The sequence below is a fragment of the Lithobates pipiens genome, unplaced genomic scaffold (genome assembly GCF_037356315.1).
Source record: "Lithobates pipiens isolate NorthernLeopardFrog02 unplaced genomic scaffold, aLitPip1_a1.2 Scaffold_18, whole genome shotgun sequence".
Lineage (NCBI taxonomy): Eukaryota > Metazoa > Chordata > Amphibia > Anura > Ranidae > Lithobates > Lithobates pipiens.
Window position 1 is genome coordinate 234,233,848 of NW_027507758.1, and position 22,071 is coordinate 234,255,918.

A 22,071-nucleotide genomic window follows, 5' to 3' on the forward strand; every position below is an offset into this window, starting at 1 on the left:
ACGAATGCAGCCACCATTGCCAGGAATGCAGCCCCACGAATGCAGCCACCATTGCCAGGAATGCAGCCCCACGCATGCAGCCACCATTGCCAGGAATGCAGCCCCACGAATGCAGCCACCATTGCCAGGAATGCAGCCCCACGAATGCAGCCACCATTGCCAGGAATGCAGCCCCACGAATGCAGCCACCATTGCCAGGAATGCAGCCCCACAATTGCCCGGAATGCAGCCCCACAATTGCCCGGAATGCAGCCCCACAATTGCCCGGAATGCAGCCCCACAATTGCCCGGAATGCAGCCCCACAATTGCCCGGAATGCAGCCCCACGAATGCAGCCACCATTGCCCGGAATGCAGCCCCACGAATGCAGCCACCATTGCCCGGAATGCAGCCCCACGAATGCAGCCACCATTGCCCGGAATGCAGCCCCACGAATGCAGCCACCATTGCCCGGAATGCAGCCCCACGAATGCAGCCACCATTGCCCGGAATGCAGCCCCACGAATGCAGCCACCATTGCCCGGAATGCAGCCCCACGAATGCAGCCACCATTGCCCGGAATGCAGCCCCACGAATGCAGCCACCATTGCCAGGAATGCAGCCCCACGAATGCAGCCACCATTGCCAGGAATGCAGCCCCACGAATGCAGCCACCATTGCCAGGAATGCAGCCCCACGAATGCAGCCACCATTGCCAGGAATGCAGCCCCACAATTGCCAGGAATGCAGCCCCACAATTGCCAGGAATGCAGCCCCACAATTGCAATTGCCAGGAATGCAGCCCCACAATTGCAATTGCCAGGAATGCAGCCACCATTACCATCAGTGCAGCCATGGAGGGCAGGACGAACGCCAAAGACATCCTACAGGAGAATTTCCTGTTTACACAACGGCCCCTTTAAGAGAAAGTCCCGCCTCCTCTGATGGACAGAACAGTCGTCCAATGGCAGAGATGGGACTTCCTATTACAGCTGCCATGTACACAGGAAATTCTCAGCCTGTGTGCACGGCACTCATCCTGCCTCCTCCATCCAAGGCAGCTGGACTATATATCTTTTGTGACCCCGGCGCTGGGAGATCGCCGGGGGCCACAAAAGATGTAGATGTTTAAATAACCAGGCGGGCCGCTCAAAACCGGACCGCGGGCCGGACTTTGGACATGCCTGGCCTAGGGTATCAAAAATTCTTGCACCAGCCTTGGTGGTCATCAACCTTGTCCTCAGGGCCCAGTAACAGGCCAGGTTTTATGTATCACCTTCGGCAGATGTAGACTAGAATATTGCAATCACTGAGCAGCAAATTATATCGCCTGTAATGTATTTCAGTTAGCTTGCAAACCTGGCCTGTTAGTGGGCCCCGAGGACAGGGTTGATGACCACTGCTTTAGAGCCCATAAGACTGAAAAATACTTCTGATATACCCAAAATTTCAAGTCCTTGGGGGGTGCCCACTGTGTTCCTTAACTTTCTGGCGGTATGATCATTTCAGATTTTAGGTGCTGAAAGCGGTTCCCTTATTTTGCATGGAAATTTGGCGTTTTATATTGTAGGCCTGTAATTCTTAGAAATAATTCACTTAAATCCATCCAAACAAGAGTCTAATAGACATCCCCAGTATGATAAAATTTGAGATATATTATAATATATATATATATATATATATATATATATATATATATAACAATAATATTTAAAATTATTCAATAGTGTATTTAAAAACACTGAAATATGCTGAGTTGCAGAATTGTCACGGTCATTACTTTTAGTGGTTGAGCGATAATAATTTGTGGGGAAATTCATCATCAATTCTGCGAGTGATTCTAATTTATTATTGCCGTTTTCTAGCTGGTCTATAACCACTTTTGATGTAAACGGACATTTTTTGGTTGCTATGGACAATTTCCAGTTTCCTGGCATAAAGAACAGTATTTATAATATAAAACTGCATGCAGGACACAGGAGAAACCACTAGGGACAAAGGGGATGTGTAATTATTTGATACAGTACTATAATCTGTAAGATTACAGTATACTGTGTTTTTAACTTTTTGAATTTGGCGCCAAACTCAGCCCCTGTGCGTCGCAGCAGGGAGAAATCACTGGATCCAGGGTACAAGGTAAGTAACCCTTACATTGATCCAGCGAAGCGATCCCGAGTCTGGCTCGGGAATACCACTTATGGTAATTAAATCTCACCCCAAGCCAGACTCTGGACTTTCCTTCTCTCCTTATTTTGGGACGTCAGTCTTCTTTTTGCTTTGGAAACAAGGAAACTTTAGCATTATCTATCTCCATCTTGTCGCCCATGGTTCTGGCTTTAGACTGAATTGTGTCTGTCTTTGTAATTCAACAGTTTAAACAGAAAGGCAGGGGGGCGATTGCCCGATGGCCGAGGACGAGACGGTGCTCTTTCCACAGCAAATAGTGGGGAGAAGGCGTCATTGCCAAATGTGGAAACAAGCCATTGCTCAATAAAGGCCACAGGATTCTTGCACTCTGTCCTTTCTTGAATGCCCAGAGCGCGTACATTATTGCACCTCATGCGATTTTCCAAATCGTCAAAACGGGCAGAATGTTGCAGTTGTATTTTAAATGCATGGGAGCCATATCATCCTCCATTGTGCTTATTCTGCCCTCTTGTGCAACTATCCTCTCCCTAAGTTTTTGCATGTCATGATGCACATAGGAGATTTCCGCTTTCAACCCCTTAATGTCATCAGAAAGTGCAGTGATAGACTGATTACAGGAGGTTACAGCTGAGAAAATATCCCTGAGAGTAGGTTCAGGCTCATCACCGTTAGTAGGAGAGGATGCATGAGGCCCAGCAAAAAAATGTCTCTAGGGGTACTCGCTGTGTTCCACTGTGGGGACAATCCGCCAATGGTATGGTGTCATCTGCCTCATCGGGGCTCCCAAGTGTTCCCCCTGCGTCCGGCATTGCTGCCAAGGCATCTTTATATGATTTGCCACCATAGAGGAGCTTCTGTGTGGCCTCCTTGTATAACTCTTTGAAAGTGCGTTGCGGGCCAGCACCATCTTGGCTCAGCTCGTCTCCAGCTCCTTTCGCCTCCCTGTTCCTCCTGGTCATCGTAGCGATGGGCAGCAGAATGCCCAATCATGCGGTGTGGTCCTCAGGGCTATAGAGACCAATTTTGCAGGTCCTAAGCGGTTAGATGCTGTGCACCACAAAATCAATGTCAGGATACTCGGCGGAGCGGAGGAGAGACACGTTCCGGTTACATCCGCTGATTAGCCACGCCCATTTTCACCAATTTTTAATTGTACACTTCACTTATATGTGACTATATTTTGTTTATTTATTGACACTAGTTTTGCACTTTCAATTTGTATGATTATTTATAGAATGAGCTCTGCGCTTTTATTTTTTCAAAGCTCATAAAAGGGACTGGAGGATCTTAGATATGAGGAATGATTACAAGCACTCATTCTCTCTGGAGAAGAGACGCTTGAGAGGGGATATGATTTCAATGTACGAATACCGTGCTGGTGACCCCACAATAGGGATAAAACTTTTCAGTGAAAGAGCATTTAAAAAGACTCCTGGTCATTCACTAAAATTAGAGGAAAAGAGATTTACCCAGAAACTGCGTAAAGGGTTCTTTACGATAAGAGCGGTAAGAATGTGGAATGCTCTTCCACAAGCAGTGGTTTCAGCAGGGAGCATAGATAATTAAAAAAAACTATTATATAGGTACCTAAACTACCAAAACATACAGGGATATACAATGCAATATTGATATAAAAGCGCGCACAAGTTGGACTTGATCGACTTGTGTGTTTTCGACCTTACCAACTACGGTATGTAACACTTCTAGATATTATTTAAATCTTACTTGTGTTCTCTTGATGGATAAATCAACTTTAGTAGCTGTAAGACAATAGCAGCAGCAATCACTCCCACAATAAAAACTTCTATAAAGTTAATTAAGACAGGATATAACGCGTTCCACATAAGACAGAGTTTTTCTCTCAGATCATCTGCAAATTGGCACATCACCTAGAAGATATCAGACAAAAGTGGTTTTAAACACATCTTTTATGAAATGAATATATCTTAATATAGTAGCCAAGACTGAAGACTTAGGCCGCGTACACAGGGGCGGACTGTTCGCCCAACTTTGTTAGTCAAACAGTCCGCTCAAAATTTGCATGAACGGACTTGACCACACACGATGAACGAACAGTCCGCTGAAAGCGTGCGCGATGACGTGAACGGCACGTACGACGGGACGAGAAATTCGATGTCCAATACACTGCAATGCAACCTTCGCCGTGTAAATCCTTTCTGAGCATGCGCGAAACTTAGTTTGTCGAACAAGCCTACACACGAGCGGACTGTCCGCTGAAACTTGCTGTCTTACGGAAATTCCGAAAAACTTTGTTCGTCAGACTGTCCGCTGAAGCCCACACACGAGCGGACTGTCCGCTGAAACACTGTTCAGCGGACAAAGTTGGGCGAACAGTCCGCCCGTGTGTACGCGGCCTAAGGAAAGCACTCAGTGGACTGCCAATGCATACCAGCAAACCTTGCTACTGTGCTTAAAATGGCAAGTCTACCTAATTTACCTGATTTCAATGTAATCTACAAGATTAGAGAGTGTGCCTTATATGAGGTTTTTTTTTTTTAGATCACTTTTTACTCCTGTCAAAATTGTACAGTTCCTCACCTCTGCCTAATCTAACACCAATTCATTTAAAACTTCAAAGCCAGTTTTATATTGACTGATAGTTATGAAAACTTATTAATTGTAATACTTTGTTAAAGCAAGCCTTCTTGAAGTGAAAAACAGGGAGCCTACAGTGGGTAATGACAATACAAATGTCAGTATCCAAGTTAATAGGAGTAGGCTAAAAAAAATTTAATAGGATGAATATTATATATATATATGATATAATTCATAATTTTAGCATCTCTAGTATCTCCTCTCCCCCCCCCCCCCGCAAACAATACAGCAGATTATATTCATGCTCTATCAGCATATATTCAGCACATATATTCATCTAGTGGCAACAAGAGAGATAACCATCTCAAAAGCAAAATTATGGAATGAGATTTATCTGTTTTGGTTTAGATAAAAGCTCACGGCAGAGATATGAAGAGTAGGAGAATCCACACAGGTATGCAACCTTCCAGGACTATTGCAGTCAAGTGGACTCCAAAAACAATACAATGTCACACAGAGAAGGTTGTTTGTTCTGTAAACTGCTATGGGATTTTCTTAACGTACCTAAACTCAAAAAGTTAAAATCAAAATACTCAGACATTAACCTCACCTTATAGGATGAAGCTGTGATCACTGCTTGGAGAGGGGTTTCTGGAAGCTTTCCTGGAAATGGATCTTCATCCATAGTCGTGTTCTGCCTTATATTATAATCCCTGGTGGTTTCCTGTGGAACATGGTCACCTGCTGGAGAAAAGAAGTCAAAGAGAAGAGAAGTCAGAGAAAGGTCTGTAGAGAAACAAAGGAAGCTGCCCTTACTAAACCCTCTTTTAAAAGTGGTAATTGTCTAGCTATCATTCTGACAGCTTTTGGAGTCCCTGACCTGAAACATGTATGCAGAGGATTACTTCTAAGGCCGAGCACACACACGATCAGACTATCCGGCGGACCAGAGTCCGCCGGACAATCCGCTCGTGTGTGGGTTCTGGCTGACTTTTTCTTTCCAAAAGTCCGGCAGACTTAGAAAGAAGTTTTGACTCAAAATTGTCCACCAGACTCGGCAGTCCGGCGGACAATCCACCCGTCTGTGTGCTAGTCCGCCGGACTTTTGAGATGAACGGACTTGCCCACACGGAGAAAAGTCTGTTCATTTTGAACGTGGCTCCAGGTAGCCAGGACTAGCGAAGGAAGTCAATGTCGACACCTCGCTGGCTCCGTCACTTGGTATGGATTTAAAGGGGAACCCCCCTACGCCGAAAAACCGGCGTGGGGGTCCCCCCCAAAGTCCATAGCAGACCCTTATCTGAGCACATGGCCCGGCCAGTCAGGAAAGTGTCCCCCCCCACAAGCCGTACCAGGCCGCGTGCCCTCAACATGGGGGGTGCTTTGGGGAACCCACGGCACCTTGTCCCCATGTTGAGGACAAGGGCCTCTTCCCGACAACATTGGGTGTCGGGGTCTGCAGGTGGGGGGGCTTAGCGGAATCCGAGAGCCCCCTTTAAAAGAGAACGAAAGAAAGAAGACCGGGCCAACGCTAGTAAAAGAGCTATAAGAAGATAGCGGAGGCCCGGCAGAAGAACCGAAGAGCGGGACAAGACCCCGAAGTCGGAAGAAAACCCCCGGACGGCGGCGGAGAAAGCCGGCCTCCTCCGCTAGTAAAAGAGCTAGCAGAAGATAGCGGAGGAGTCCGGCGAGAAGACCCCATCAAGACGGAAAAGAAGACTCCCCCAAGACAGAAGATGACCACCGGAGCTGTCTAATAAATTTTAAAAACTTGTGTTTTTTTTTATTAACACTTTTTTCACCATGTGAATGGGTGGGGGTACAAGGAACCCCATACTCATTCACATAGGGTGGGGGGCCAGTATCAGGGGGCACCCAGATTCCGATAAGCCCCCCACCGCAGACCCCAACAACCAGGGTTGTCAGGAAGAGGTCCTTGTCCTCATCAACATGGGGACCAGGTGCTTTGGGGTGGGGGGGGCCACAGGACCCCCCTCCCCAAAGCACCCCCATGTTGAGGGCACGCGGCCTGGTACGGCTCAGGAAGGGGGCCCTCGCTCGTCCCCAATCCCTTTCCTGACCGGCCGGGCTGCTTGCTCGGATAAGGGACTGCTATGGATGTCGTTTTTTTTTGGCGTAGGGGTTCCCCTTTAAATCCCTACCAGGTGACAGGGCTAGCGAGGTGTCAACATCCACTTCCTTTGCTAGTCCCGGCTACCTGGAGCCACATTCAAAATGAAGGGACTTTTCTCCATGTGTAGGCAAGTTCGTTTATTTCAAAAGTCCTGCGGACTCCCGCCATAGTTAGGCGGGTTGTCCGATCGTGTGTACGCGGCACGACTTTCCCAATCTGCATACTTGTCCCAGATCTGTGACTGGGAGATGGGCAATATTCGATGATCAGCCTTTTAAGGTCTGCGTTTCTTTCTGAAGAACTGTCTCCAGAGAAAAACCAGAGTCTGCCATGGCCAATTCCTCATTTTGGAAGTGCCAACTACCTGGCTGTTATTGTGAGGCTCTTTTCTTCCTTTAATACTTGGGAGGTACTAACCCAGAATAAATGTGCAGATAACTTCAGACACTACTTTTATTCTCCCTATATGAATGCTTGAGTTCTGAATCATTAGTGAATCCACCAGAACGTAACAGCCAGGCAACTGACATCTTTAGGAGATCAGGAATGGCAGCCCCCTTGCTGCTCTTCTAATTTAAAAAGGTAAACATTAATGGAAACCCATACTGTTTTTTTTTGTTTTGTTTTTTATATCCCAAGATATACATTTTAAAGCGATCCACTTAAAGAAAATTATGTTGACGGATTTTGCTAATGTTTTGAAAACCCCCATCTCTACGTATAGTTTACAAAATTTATGGGCAGCCATATCTACACAAAGCTTTACAAAGGGAGCAATGGGTCTACAGACTTGAAAAGCAGACCATCTTCCAGTGGTTACAGAGCAAATCAGTATTTAAAAAGGAAGAATATGGGACGGGATAAATAATTAACAAAATTTTACCATCATAACAAAATCAGCCGTTTCCTTTTCTATCTCCTTTTGCTTTTCCACTAGGTGCACTTAATCTTTAATGTAGCACCCAGTAATGCTCCATTAGTTGTTTGAAAGTATAGAAGGGTGGATACTTCAGCAATCCCCCCCCCCCCCCCCCTTCTCTGTCCTTCCTTCCCTGGGAGATGTGGCTAAGCTTCTTGCACAGGCACACATCAAAAGCAGCAAACTAGAGATAGCATGTTGGTCACATAGCTCTGCATATATGGCAATATGACCTCACACAAAAAATTAACATGTGACATGTGACATAAAACAACTTTAAGGTAAGCACTAAAATGCACTATACTTTTTTTTTTCTTTTTTCCCCCGACAAACAAAATAATTTTAATGAGCAGAAGAAGTAAAACCATACAAAGTCCAGAGCAAAATAGGTATACAAAGATTGCAAGTAGTAGGGTCGTCGTTTGGCACCGGACTGCGATGGCTGCTTAGGAGAGAAGCTCTGGCATCTAGGGCTTCAGAACAAGAAGGTTAGTGGCTTTAGATATCAAAACCAAACTTTCTGCAGTGATCTCAGATCTCAAGACAGAGATCAGAGTGGTTGCATTCAGGCTGGAACACGTGGAGGCGACGGCCATGTCTCACGGAGCAGCCATACAGCAAACACAACAAGTATCCAGCTCCCAGGACCAGATACTGCTATATAGGCACTGACCATCTAGAGCAGTGATGGCAAACCTTGGCACCCCAGATGTTTTGGAACTACATTTCCCATGATGCTCATGCACTCTGCAGTGTAGTTAAGCATCATGGGAAATGTAGTTCCAAAACATCTGGGGTGCCAAGGTTCACCATCACTGATCTAGAGGATTTGGACAATAGGGGAAGGACACACAACTTAAGATTCAGGGGGATTCCCGAGTCTGTGGAAGGGCCCCAGATACAGCAAACAGTTTGGGCGATCTGCAACACTCTTTTAGGAAGACCCCCAGATGGGGGGGGGGGGGGGGGAATAGTTGCAACATGACGGCGCGCAAATATAAAATTTATCAAGACTTATCCGCCATCAAACTTCACAGGCGATAGCTCCGCCCCTTCTAAATGTGCTGAGGGAAAGACGCATCATATATATCGCTGGAAGATCCCCTTCTGCTTAACAGCAACTATTGGGAACCGAACAGCCTTACTTCGTACACCGGCGGAACTACTGGCTTTTTATGATACCCTAGGCATACCCAGAGTAGCTGTGCCGGAGTGGTATAGTACATTCACACGACCAGAGCCATGGATCTCTGTTCAACAAGACCTGACCCCATGGTCACAATGCAACAGGCAGAGACACCGTAGATCTACTTCCTACTCCTCAGAGAGGCCTGGATGACATCACAGATCGCCATCCTGGAGCTGTGCCTTCATCTATTTGTAGGCTAACTGAATCCAGCCCTTAGGGTCCTGAAAGATATCCTTCTCAAGAGACTTTCCACCAGCATTGGAAGGCTGTAGTGCTTCTCAAGAAAGCGCTCATTTGTTTGATGTACAGTTAAGGATCCTGTGCCTGCTGACTATCATTACCCTATTCCTGGTTTGAGGAAGGCAAGCACATCATGAACGCTGGCCACAAGTTCATCTGAAGATGTTTAATGTTGTACTGTTATTGCTCCATCGAAAAGCAATGCCCTACGGCCTGGAGGTGAGTCTCTTATTAGCAAGTGTCACCTAGCTTAGGGTCATCCCGTTTTGGGTAATCCTCAGAACTCATATGATGGTATGTGCTTTGCTAGGCCTACAGTGGGATGAAACACCCCATCTTATGCCTTACAAGTGACTTCATACTCTAGCACATTTGCAGGTAGCTTCCATCTGTTTAGGCTGGGGAACAACCGCCAGAAGTAGCTCGAGAAGGTTAAAGTTAAAAAGCTCACAAGTGAATACAAATGAACTTCTTTGTACATGGTTTTAAGTTACACAAGGAAGACTGCGATTTGGTTATCCACATAGTTATGTGGAATGTAATGTTATGTGGAATGTAAGTTTGGAAGTTTCATGGAAGTTGTTTTTCTGTATATTACGTGCAAACTTTCTAAAAAAAATAAAAAATATATAAAAGGGGGGGGGGGGGGGATTGCAAGTAGTAACATTTGTGCATTTAAAGCAATGTGCACCACAAATGTACACTCTTAAGAATAGAGGCATCGCTTTACAACCATTACTATGTGACCTCAAAATACTTAATATCCTCAAAATAGTTCGGTAGTCTCTTAACTGTTAAAGTATACGGTCCAGAACAAGATCAACCGGGGGCTAAACCGGGAACATCCAGCCAGGGGGACCATAATTTATCATCAACTTTTCCCCTACTACCTTTGTGTTGGTAAATTAACTTCAAGTTGGATGGTATCACCCATTTGAGTAATTCATTCCTTAACTGTGGGAGGGTCTGTAGACTTCCAGTGCCCCAGAATAATTTGCAGGCCTGAAAAAGGGCTCTAGCAATAGCCTGTCTAGAGGTATCCTCAACTGGAAGGTTATCTAATATAGCCAATAAGCATTGTTTATAGAGGAAGTAAACCCTAATGGGTTTACTTCCTCTTTTATTCCCTTCAAAGGCAAAGCATAATGGACTACTATGCATTGCATAGTAGTCCATTATGTGTCACTTACCTGACACAGGAGCCAGCGAAGTCACCGCTGTCCCCTGTAGTCCGGCGCATACATCTTCTCGGTGGGGTCTCGCAGCTCCGCCGCTGTCATTCGGGGGAAGCCGAGATGACGTCACTGTCGCGCATGCGCACGGGTGCCGACACGCGTGGCATCTTCTTTGTTGACGATGCCGTGCTCAGTGCGCCTGCACGCCGCTGTCTACGGCGCATGCGCCGTAGACAGCAGTGCCGGTCTTCGGGCAAATATCTCCTAAACCGTATAGGTTTAGGAGATATTTCTTGGACCTACAGGTAAGCCTTAATCTACGCTTACCTGTAGGTCAAAGTGTGTTGTAAGGGTTTACAACCACTTTAAGGTCCTCAGGAACCTGAACCTGGAAGACCCGGTTAAGAGATTCTATAACTTTCTTCCAATATAGATGCAACTTTGGGCACCTCCATAGGAGTTGTATCAGATCTGCCTGATCCCTGCTACAACTAGTGCAGGTGGGATCAGATCGTACGCCAAAAAAGGCACTATACTTTAACTGCAGATCAGCAATACTGATGTAATTTTTTAAAAAGTTACAGTAAACTATTTTTATTTTATATTGGGTAGAATACATTTGTGGATAGGATTCTAGTAAGAAAAAAATGAATTATATATATATTATATTATTATTATATTATATAAAGTGTAGCACTACCCCCAGTGGTTGCAGATAACTGGGTTCCCCACTCCTGCACAGCCAGGCAACAAGCATTTTCCACACTTTCTCCAAACACAAGGAACAGTCTTTGAGCTTGGTTTTTGTTGATTTATTAGGGGTAATAACTTGGATGGGGAATAGGAATTATGGGTTTCCCAGCTTGAACTGCAAAAAAACAAACAAAAAAAAAAAAACACATGTACACGATTCAGAAGTGTCCTCTTCCTGAACAAGGACAGTCTTAAAAGATAATCTTAATAATAAAAGGTGAAAAATCCCATTAAGGACTAGGAACTCCAGTACCTTAGAAAGTAGCACAAAGTGTTGTAAGCTGTAAACCAGAATCTCCAACTTCCCTGTAGACACTGATCCCAGCTCTACTGACTGTAGAAAATGTCAGCCCCACCTAGCTGTTTCTTCACCAGCCCACCCGGCTGCACCAAAGAGCTCCCAGGGCAAGTGAAATAAAAGATTAATCACAACATTGCCTTCCAGAAAGGCTTGCTACATGTTGCACCCTCACCCCTTATGAGTCCCTAAATGTGCTGATGTACTCACACTGTCCTTGCTCCCGCTGCTTCTAAGGTAAGACTCCTTTCAAACCGCACTGCTGTCAGGATCCTCCCAAGCCAGCCCAAGCTCCAGACCAGGGGCTCCCCTCCAGGGCCGCTGACAGTCTCCACAACACTCCATCTTCCATCCAACACCCCCTGCTGGCATGACTCATCCATATGTAAGGGCTGGCTCAGCCACCATGCAAGGCCCACTGTCTGGGGATTGGCCAAACTCCCTTAAGTGTGGAGAGCAACCCTCCTGCCCTCCAGCTTCTAGAAATTTCTCCAAACTTCCAGAATCCCATTTAGTTATAGAAGTATATCTGCATACAACTATACCGTTCTATGAATGTTCAAATACTGAAGATGAAAATGCATGCAGCCTGGAAGTAACAATTTAACTCTGCAGTGTAAATAAAAAAGTAGACACATTTATTATTTAAAAGTGGAGCTCACCTTCTTGCGGTATATTCGGAAAGGTAAACAAAACATCACTGGTCCTTGGGGAGGAGTAAAGCCAAGTATCTTTCAAAATTACAGTTGATATCATGTGCTGAAGTACTTCCATATCTCTACCGACTACTAGTTTAATTTCCACTGTCACATTTTGATAAACCTATAATGATCAAAAAAAAAAAAAAAAAAAAAAAAAACACTGGGTAAATTCTTCTTGTGTTCACAAGTATATATTACATAATGGCAAACTAGCATCTCACTTGCAGCTCTTATTTAAAGTGATGTTTTTTTTTTATCTTAATGCATTCTATGCATTAAGATAAAAAGACTTCTGTGTGGAGCAGGCCCCTTTAGCCTCCCTAATACTTACCCGAGTTCCCCCTCTATCCACCCTAATACTTACCCGAGTTCCCCCTCTATCCACCGATGTCCACAAATGTCTCAGCCATCTAGGATGCTCCCTCCTGACTGGTTGACATAGCAGTGGCGCCATAGGCTCCTGCTGCTGTCAATTAAACTCAGTCAATCAGGATAGAGAAGGGCAGAGGGGAAGCACTGATCCGTGTCTAAATGGATACGCAGGGCTGAAGCTCAGCTCAGGTGCCCCCACAGCAAGTGGAACTCGACAGGATGGAGGGGCCAGAAGCTCCAGCAAGGGACCTGAGAAGAGGAGGATCCAGGCTGCCCTGTGCAAAACCACTGCAAAGAGGAGAGTATAACGAGTTATTGTAACAGTTAAGACATTACAATCACTATTGGCAACATTCTCTGCCCCTTTTTCCATCAAAGTGCTCCCAAGCCTTCAGTTTCTGCTAATCTTGTGGTACCAAGCTTTCTTTGCAAGTTATAGATTGTTGGGTAGTATCTACCTGACTTTAGATTTTCTGTACAGCGCATCAATATAGTTGGAGGTCAGCAGTTATTTCATGTTTTCAATCTAGACCATTTCTGCCTGAGGTTACCATAGCCCTCTTTGCCAAATCATACATCAATTCATTCAACAGCCAAAGTATCACAGAATAGAATGCACACACAGGGATTTACTAAAAAACTGGAGTGCATAAAATCTAATGAAGCTCTGCATAAAAACAGATTTTGCACACTGTAGTTTTAGTAAATCAACCCCACATAATTCTGTTCTAAATGCTGTCATTTGGTATTCATTTTTTCTCTCTACCCTCCCTCTCAACTAGTGATCTGCAGAACCTGAACAAAGGTGAAGAATGCTAAACTTACAGGAGCATCTCAGAAAATTTGAATATCATCATAAAGTTAGTTTATTTTGGTAATTCAATTAAATAAGTGAAACTCATATTAGATTCATTACATCGGGATATATTTCAAGCATTTCTTTCTTTTAAATGTTGACAATTATGGCTTACAACTAGTGAAAACCCAGAATTCAGTATCTCAGAAAATTGGAATATTGTGAAAAAGTTCAATATTGTAGACTCATGGTGTGACACTTGAATCAGCTGTTTAACTCAAAACACCTGTAAAAGGTTTCTCCAGTCTTTAAATGGTCTCTCAGTCTGGTTCAGTAGGTTAGACAATGGGGAAGAATGCTGACTTGACAGTTGTCCAGAAGACAGACAGTCAATGACACCCTCCACAAGTAGGGTAAGCCACAAAAGGTCATTGCTAAAGAAACTGGCTGTTCACACACAGAGTGCTGTATCCAAGCATAATAATGGAAAGTTGAGTGAAAGGCAAAAGTGTGGTAGAAAAAAGGTGCACAAGCAACAGGGATAACCACAGCCTTTAAAGGATTGTGTAGCAAAGGCCATTCAAGAATTTGGGGGAGATTTAAAAGGAGTGAACTACGGCTGGTGTCAGTGCTTCATATCCAGGACATGGGCTACAACTTCCTTCTGTCAAGCCACTCCTGAACCAGAGACAACATCAGAAGCGTCTTACCTGGGCCCAAGAAGAAAAAAAAATAAAAAATAAAAAAAAGAATGCGGTTGCTCAATGGTCCAAAGTCCTCTTTGCAGATGAAATTAAATGTTGCATTTCATTTGGAAATCAAGGTCCCAGAGTTTGGAGGAAGAGTGTAGAGGTACAGAATCCAAGTTGCATGAGGTCCAGTGTGAAGTTTCCACAGTCAGTAATGATTTGTGGAGAAATGTCATCTGGAAATTTTAGATCACTTCATGCTTCCCTCTTCTGACCAGCTTTATGGAGATGCCAACTTCATTTTCCAGCAAGACTTTGCACCTGTCCACACTGCCAAACTTACCAATACCTGGTTTAATGATCATGGTATCACTGTGCTTAATTGGCCAACAAACTCACCTGACCTAAACCCCATAGAGAATCTGTGGGGTATTGTCAAGAGGAAAATCAGAGAACAGACCCAACAATGCAGACGAGCTGAAGGCCGCTATCAAAGCAACCTTGGCTTCCATAACACTGCAGCAGTGTCACAGGCTGATCACCTCCATGCCACGCTGTATTGATGCAGTCATTCATGCAAAAAGTAGCCCCAAGTATAGAGTGCATACTATACTGTACATTTCAGTAAGCCAACATTCCTGTATTAAAAATATATATTTTTTGGTCTCATGTCATATTTAAATTTTCTGAGATGCTGAATTTTGGGTTTTCACAAGCTGTAATCGTCAAAATTAACAGAAAGAAATGTTTGAAATATATCACTCTATGTGTAATGAATCTATAGAATATACAAGTTTCACTTTTTAAATTGAAAGAAGAAAGAAGACTATCGTACAACTGCCTAACTCCAATCCGCTCCGCCTAAACGTAAGAGCCTCTCCCGTTTTTTTTTGCGGGCCTGACTGGACCCAGAAGGCGGCAGGTGTAAATGGACACAAGTCTTTTTCAGACTCTTAAGCCTCGTACACAAGATCGGATTGTTGGCCAACACCTGTATTTGGCTCCATCCATCTTCCAATCAACTCTGACCAGCTTCCCTATCCCTGCTGAATAAAAGCATCCCCACAACATGATGCTGCCACCACAAAGTTTCATGGTGGGGATGGGTTGTTCAGGGTGATGTGCAGTGTTAGTTTTACGCTACATGCAGCATTTTGCTTTTAGGCCAAAAAGTTCCGTTTTGGTCCCATTTGACCAGAGCACCTTCCACATGTTTGCTGTGTTCACCGAAAACTGCAAAGGGGACTTCTTATGGCTTTCTTTTGACAGTGGCTTTCTTCTTGCCACTCTTCTATAAAGACCAGATTTTGAAGTGCACAACTAATAGTTGTCCAGTGGACAGATTCTCCTACCCGAGTGGTGGATCTCTGCAGCTCCTCCAGAGTTACCATGGGCCTCTTGGCTGCTTCTCTGATTAATGCTCCACTTGCCCGGCCTGTCAGTTTGGGTGGACGGCCATGTCTTGGTAGGTTTGCAGTTGTGCCATACTCTTTCCATTTTTTGGATGATGGGTTGAATAGTGCTCCGTGAGATGTTCAAATCTTGGGATTTTTTATTTTTTTTATTTTTTATAACCTAACATTGCTTTAACAGCTTCAATACCAGGCACTTTCACCCCTTCCTGCCCAGGACAATTTTGAGCTTTCAGTGCTGATGCATTTTGAATGACAATTGCGCGGTCATACAACACTGTACCCAAAACTAAATTTTTATCATTTTGTTCCCACAAATAGAGCTTTATTTTGGTGGTATTCGATCACCTCTGCGGTTTTTAGTTTTTGCTAAACAAACTAAAAAATACCCACATAAAAAAATAAAATAAAAAATAAAAAAAAGTTTTTCTTGTGAAAATGTTTTCTCCTTCACTGATGGCCACTGGTGAGTACTAATAGATGGCACTGATTGGGCAGGTACTATTGGACAGGTGTTAATGCTGGACACTGTCTGGCGTGTTCCTTGGCCTTCATAATGCTGTTTTTTTCACTAAGGTTCTCTAAAAAACCTCTGAGGGCTTCACAGAACATCTGTTATATTGAATTGAATTGCACACAGGTGGATCATTTACTAATTAGGTGACTTCTGAAAGCAACTGGTTCCACTAGATTTTAGTTAGGGTATCAGAGTAAAGTGAATATAAATGCACGCCACAATTTTCAGATCTTTGTAAAAAATAATAATATTGAAAAACATTTATCATTTTCCTTCTACTTCACAATTACTACACTTTGTGTTGGTCTATTACATAAAATACTAATAAAATACATTTAAGTTTTTGGTTTCCACACAAAACAGGGAAAATTTCAAGGGGTATGAATCATTTTTCAAGGCACTGTACATTCATAAAATGGAGATATGGCAATTATGTCACACCAACAGTACAAAACATTTTTTTTTTTTTTTACTAACCTGATTTCCATCAATTTCAACCACTTCTTGCTGAAAAATTATCTTAGTTTCTCCAGTAGTAGAGTTCATAGGCTGATGCAAAATGAGTAATCTTATGCTAACCAAAGCCTCATGTACCACGTTCAATGGCTCATAGGGCAATCCATAGTCCACTGTAACAAAAATTATTGGATTGCGATAAATAAAACAAAGTTAGTTTTATACGCAGTGTATGCAGTCTGCATTTCATATTTCAGTATATGCATCGAACCCAAAAAACCTTCTGTTTTTATTAAACACAGCGATGCTCACCGACAATTAACCCCGCAATGCCCTGTCAATACTCTGCAATGCTCTGTCATACCCAGCCATACTCGGTGATACCCTGTAATACTCTGATACCCAGCCATGCTCGGCCATACTCAGGCTCTGTATGTGACCAGGCTGTGGAAGTCTCACACATGTGGTATCGCCGTACTCAGGAGTAGTTTTGCGGTGTCATTTTGTTATGTACATGTTAGAAATATTGTATAAAATGGACAACTTTGTGTTAAAAAAAAAAAGCATTTTAACCACTTCCCGCCCGCCGTCATATGACGTCCTTGAGTTTGTGCGGGGATATCTGAATGATGCCTGTAGCTACAGGCATTCAGATATCAGCTTTTTCAGCCGGCGATTCCCTACACCATAAGAATGATCATTGCCGCTGTTCCACTTCTTGATCGTTCTTACAGGAGGCGAGAAGGGACGCCCCCCCCTCCCGCCACCCTACCGACTCGCCAATACGATCAAAGCCAGAATCGTTTTGTTTTTTTTTTAAAAAGGACTTGCCATGCCATATTCCTATTACAAGGGATGTTTACATTCCTTGTAATAGGAATAAAAAAGTGATAAAAAAAAAATTTTGGGGGAAAAAAAAAAGTGTCAAACTAAAAATTTTTTTTTTAAAGTGCCCCTGTCCCCATGTGCTCGCATGCAGAAGCGAACGCATACGTAAGTCCCGCCAACATATGAAAACAGTGTTCAAACCACACATGTGAGGTATCGCTGCGAAAGTTAGAGCAAGAGCAATAATTTTGGCCCTAGACCTCCTCTAACTCAAAACATGTAACCAGTAAAAAAAAGTAAGCGTCGCCTATGGGGGTTTTTAAGTAGCGACGTTTGGCGCCATTCCACGAGCGTGTGCAATTTTGAAGGGTGACATTGGGCTAACTTGTCGTCTTTTTTTAAGCACATTTTTTTCCAAAAAAAAAAAAAAACCTGTTAAAAAAATTGCTGTGCAAATACCGTGCGAGATAAAAAGTTGCAATGACCATCATTGTATTCTCCAGGGTCTTTGCTAAAAAACACATATGTTTTGGGGTTCTATGTAATTTTCTAGCAAATAAATGATGATTTTTACATGTAGGAGAAAAATGTCAGAATTGGCCTGGGTGCTCCAGAACGCCTGATGGTGCTCCCTGCATGTTGGGCCTCTGTATGTGGCCACGCTGTGTAAAAGTCTCACACATGTGGTATTGCCATACTCGGGAGTAATAGCAGAATGTGTTTTGAGGTGTAATTTGTGGTATGCATATGCTGTGTGTGAGAAATAACCTGATAATATGACAATTTTGTGAAAAAAATAAAATAAAATAAAAAATCTTGATTTTGCATAGAATTGTGGGGAAAAAAAATTACAACTTCAAAAAACTCATCATGCCTTCTTTCCAAAAAGGGGTCTTTTGGGGGGTATTTGTATTTGTACTTTTCTGGCATGTTAGAGTCTCAAGAAATTAGATAGGCCATCAGTACTTCAGGTGTGATCAATTTTCAGATATTGGCACCACAGCTTGTGGACTCTATAACTTTCACAAACACCAAATAATATCCACCAATTTGTAATTCTTTTTACCGAAGATATGTAGTAGTATACATTATGCCCAAAATTTATGAAGAAAAATTACAAATCTGCTAAATTTTTATAACTAAAAAAAATTCATTATTTTTTTATTTTATTTTTTTACACAGAATTTTCGGTCTTTTTTCTTTTATAGCACAAAAAAATAAAAAACCCAGCAGCGATTAAATACCACCAAAAGAAAGCTATTTGTGTGAAAAAAAAGACAAAAATTTCATATAGGTACAGTGTTGCATGACTGAGTAGTTGTCATTCAAAATGTGAGAGCACCGAAAGCTGAAAATCGGTCTGGTTATTAAGGGGGTTTAAGTGCCCAGTGGTCAAGTGGTTAATGCTGCCAAGACCTGCATCCCCGCTTTTCTGGAAGCAACCTATTGCTCCCCCGATAAGCATTTAGTTACACAAAATTGAGGAAAGATAGTGGACGAGTGGAAGATATCCTTGCCTTCTGGGAGGCCGCTTCTGCCTCAAGGGCCATTGTATGAGACTTCTAGGGTCGAGTGCCTGCTTGAACTTTTCTCACTCTACTGCTCCCCCCCCGTACTCTGGAGGCCCATAATTATAGCTATATATATATATGGAAGGCAAACCCTGAAGGTGGAAGAGGGGCCCCTGCTTTTTCTGTTGGGAACCCTCTTCTGGTTGGTCAATATGTTCCGATACATTTCCTTGAATTCTACAGCTATGTCCCTGTGTAGCCACAGCTTTTCTTTTAGTACTATTTGTACAAGGGGTTTTCCCTGAAGACATGTCGATTTGTTTTTTAATGGTATCTGCATTTTGCTAAAAAGTTTAAAATAAAGAACAAAATAAATACAATACAATACAATAAAATAAAAAAGGGGGAAGAATTTCCAGGTACGATAATAGAGGTTTCTGGAAGTGGCTTTTCTTGCTTTCAGCAAAGCAGGATTAACAGACTCATAGAGCCCCCTCTATCTCTTAGGACCTGGACTTCACCAGCCATGCCATTATAGCTAGAAACAGAAGCAGGATGGAATAGAGGATCCTGAGACAGCAGCTATGGCCTGTTAGGGAGAGGCCAGCAGTTGTCTGTATACCAGGATACTTGGTCCTGGCCACAAAGAGAGGTAGTTTGTTGTTGACTCAGGGGGTTAGTATGTCTACATCCAGAGTTCCCCCATTTCTGACATAGTAGATTGAAGATGTCTGGGTGATGGGCCCATTCCTCTTGATCCAGGCTGTGGCAGTCTACTCCTGGGATGTGGCCTGCAGGGATCGCTGAACAGTGAGATTATGTGTATTAGTTTATCTAACTTACTTTCTTAAAGGCTGCATTACCCCTGGTGCCACCTTGATAGTTGACATAGGACACAGCCATGGCATTGTCTGACTGCACCCTGGCTGGTTGTACTTGCATTAGGGGAGTCCAGCATTGCAGAGCCAGTTTCAGGATGTTGATGAGGAGCTTGACCTTCACAGATAACTAGATTACCTGGACCATGAGGGACTGGAACACTCCTCCCCAGCCTGAAAGACTGTCATCTGTTATCACTTTCCAGTTGTAAGACAAGAAAAAGCCTTCCCTACTGTTAAGGCTGGGCTGAAGGCCATCGATTTAGGGAATTTCTTGATTAATTGGGGGAAAAGGAGCACAGGTAGGTCAAGAGAAGGAACATGTGTTTTCCAGGCTGACAAGATATTTTGTTGGAAATTCTTGTGGAAAATCCAGAAGCCAGTCAGCTTCTAACTTTAGCTTGCTCGATTAAGCATTGAAAAAAAAAAAAAACAAAAAAAAAACCTGGAGGCCGATTGGTTTCTATGCAGTATTACACCAGATTTTCCCCTCTCCAGTTTTACTATAATCAACCCCTTAGTGTTGAGCAAGGTGAGTCTATGCAGAATCCAGTGCCCCAAGGTTTTATCAAGGTGGCTCCCATCCTGGTGCACGGCTTCTATCTGTGGCATTAGAAAGCAGGGAAGATAAATGATTGAAAAGTTAGAGAATTAAAAAAAAAAAAAAAAAAAAAAAAAAAATTAAAAAAAGGGATCATAATAATGGTTATGCTAAGAGTGATTTATCCGCAAAGTACTCATGGAGTGGGATAGGGTTATAGGGGAGAAGGCAAGGAGACATGGCCTCCAAAGCTTTGCCAGTGTCTAATCGCCTGAAGGTACAAGTCTATAGCCCAGGATCTATGAATATTTTACCTGTGTCCTCTACTGTATGAGTAAGGTTACGATTTTACCGTTGTTGTGTCCCCATCACAGTGTTCCCCATTTTTTTTCTTTGACCCGGTGAAAACTCAGCCATCAAAACTGGAAGAGAGTAGAAATGTCTGCCGATAGGCCCCAAACAGCAATAAAACCCAAACTAGGGCTGAAACGATTAATCGATATTATCGATAATAATCGATAATGAAAATCGTTGTCAACGATTTTCATTATCGATTAGTTGGTCCGCACCATTCGATCTGCGGAGCGGTCCGTGGTTGCGGCCTTAGGAAAGGCCGAGCTCCGGAGCTGGCGGCCATCTTGGTACACCCGGCAGCGGCGAGCTGCGTGCTGAAGTCACCCCCAGCACGTTGTTCAGCCTGTGTCAGCCCAAGTGAAGGAATTCTGGAGAAGTCACGCTGGATGCCTTGCCTGCCCTCATTCAAAACTTCTTTTATGCAGGTACCACTACATTTATTACCTAATCTAACTACTATCTATTAGATAGGATTAGATAATAACTAAACTACTATCTAAGCCTTTCCACTTGCTCGGCACAGCCACATTGTTTATTTAAATAAAAAGGTACAACACTATCTCTCCCCCCCAATAAACTGACGATTTGCGCCAATAGGCATCCCGGGACTCATCACGTCGGTCTGTTCGGAAGAACTTTGATTGGTGGTGAGCTTGGCGCAAATCATCAGTGATATGCTGACTATGTTTTTATTCTTGTAATAAGCTGCATTTTATTGGGGGGAGATAGTGTTATACCTTTTATTTAAATAAACAATGTGGCTGTGGGGGGCGGGATAGTTTTTTTTTTTTTGCTGATCTGAAAATTGATCCGATCCATGACTCTGATCCGAGGAATGATCCGATCCGTGAGTTTTTTGATCCGTTGCACCCCTAGTCCACACCTTTCCCCTGCCGGTCCGTTAGAATCCTGTGTAACCTCCAGCGTCCTACGCATGCACCATGTCCATGAGCACGCAGCTATGCCTGCTTGCATTCTCCACCCAGCCGACGTCCCGCCAGCAACGCGCCTGTGCTGCTTTCGGCTCCTCCTCCCCCCTCTACCAAGCAGCCTTCCGATAGACCCGCCGCAGAGCGTAGGGGCGGCAAGCCCTCGCCGGGCCGATTTCCAGCGCTGCCGTGATTGGAGGTTGTGCTCTGCACATGCGGGCATCCATCTCCCGGCTTTGGGGTGCCCTTCGCTCCATTCGGAGGAGTCGGCAGAGTCACGTGTGGCGGGTCCGGACTGAGACCCCGCCCCACACCACCCCGGCACACCGAGGAGGAGCCGCTGTCACCATGAAGGGGTGAGAAAACCTGAGACATCGGAGGGGCAGTGTGTGTGTGTGTGTGTGTGTGTGTGTGTGTGTGTGTGTGTGTGTGTGTGTGTGTGTGTGTGTGTGTGTGTGTGTGTGTGTGTGTGTGTGTGTGTGTGTGTGTGTGTGTGTGTGTGTGTGTGTTTCTCCCCTTTTTCAGTGTTTTTTTTTTTTACCTTTACACATATATTATACATAAACAATATTTATTATAATTCCTTTTTTTTCTAATATATATTGTCCTCACTGTATACTTTCTATGGAATAAAGGAGGGGGGGGAAAGTATTTTATATGTCTATTATTCTCTTTATATAGACACATACTTGCATG

At 43.7% G+C, this 22,071-nt stretch overlaps 1 protein-coding gene across 3 annotated transcripts in view; it reads right to left on the bottom strand.

The window, feature by feature from the left end:
• The window catches only part of GINM1 (glycosylated integral membrane protein 1), a 66,283-nt gene that overhangs the window by 12,664 nt on the left and 31,548 nt on the right, over window positions 1-22,071 (bottom strand). For 2 of the 3 annotated variants that reach the window (XM_077486684.1, XM_077486682.1), the window contains 4 exons: window positions 16,356-16,507; window positions 12,054-12,213; window positions 5,294-5,427; window positions 3,853-4,016 (listed from right to left, as the gene is read on the bottom strand). In XM_077486684.1, the coding sequence (XP_077342810.1) occupies window positions 3,853-4,016; window positions 5,294-5,427; window positions 12,054-12,213; window positions 16,356-16,507 (610 nt within the window). The remainder of the gene's footprint in view (window positions 1-3,852; window positions 4,017-5,293; window positions 5,428-12,053; window positions 12,214-16,355; window positions 16,508-22,071) is intronic. The other variant, XM_077486683.1, reaches the window with a different exon arrangement.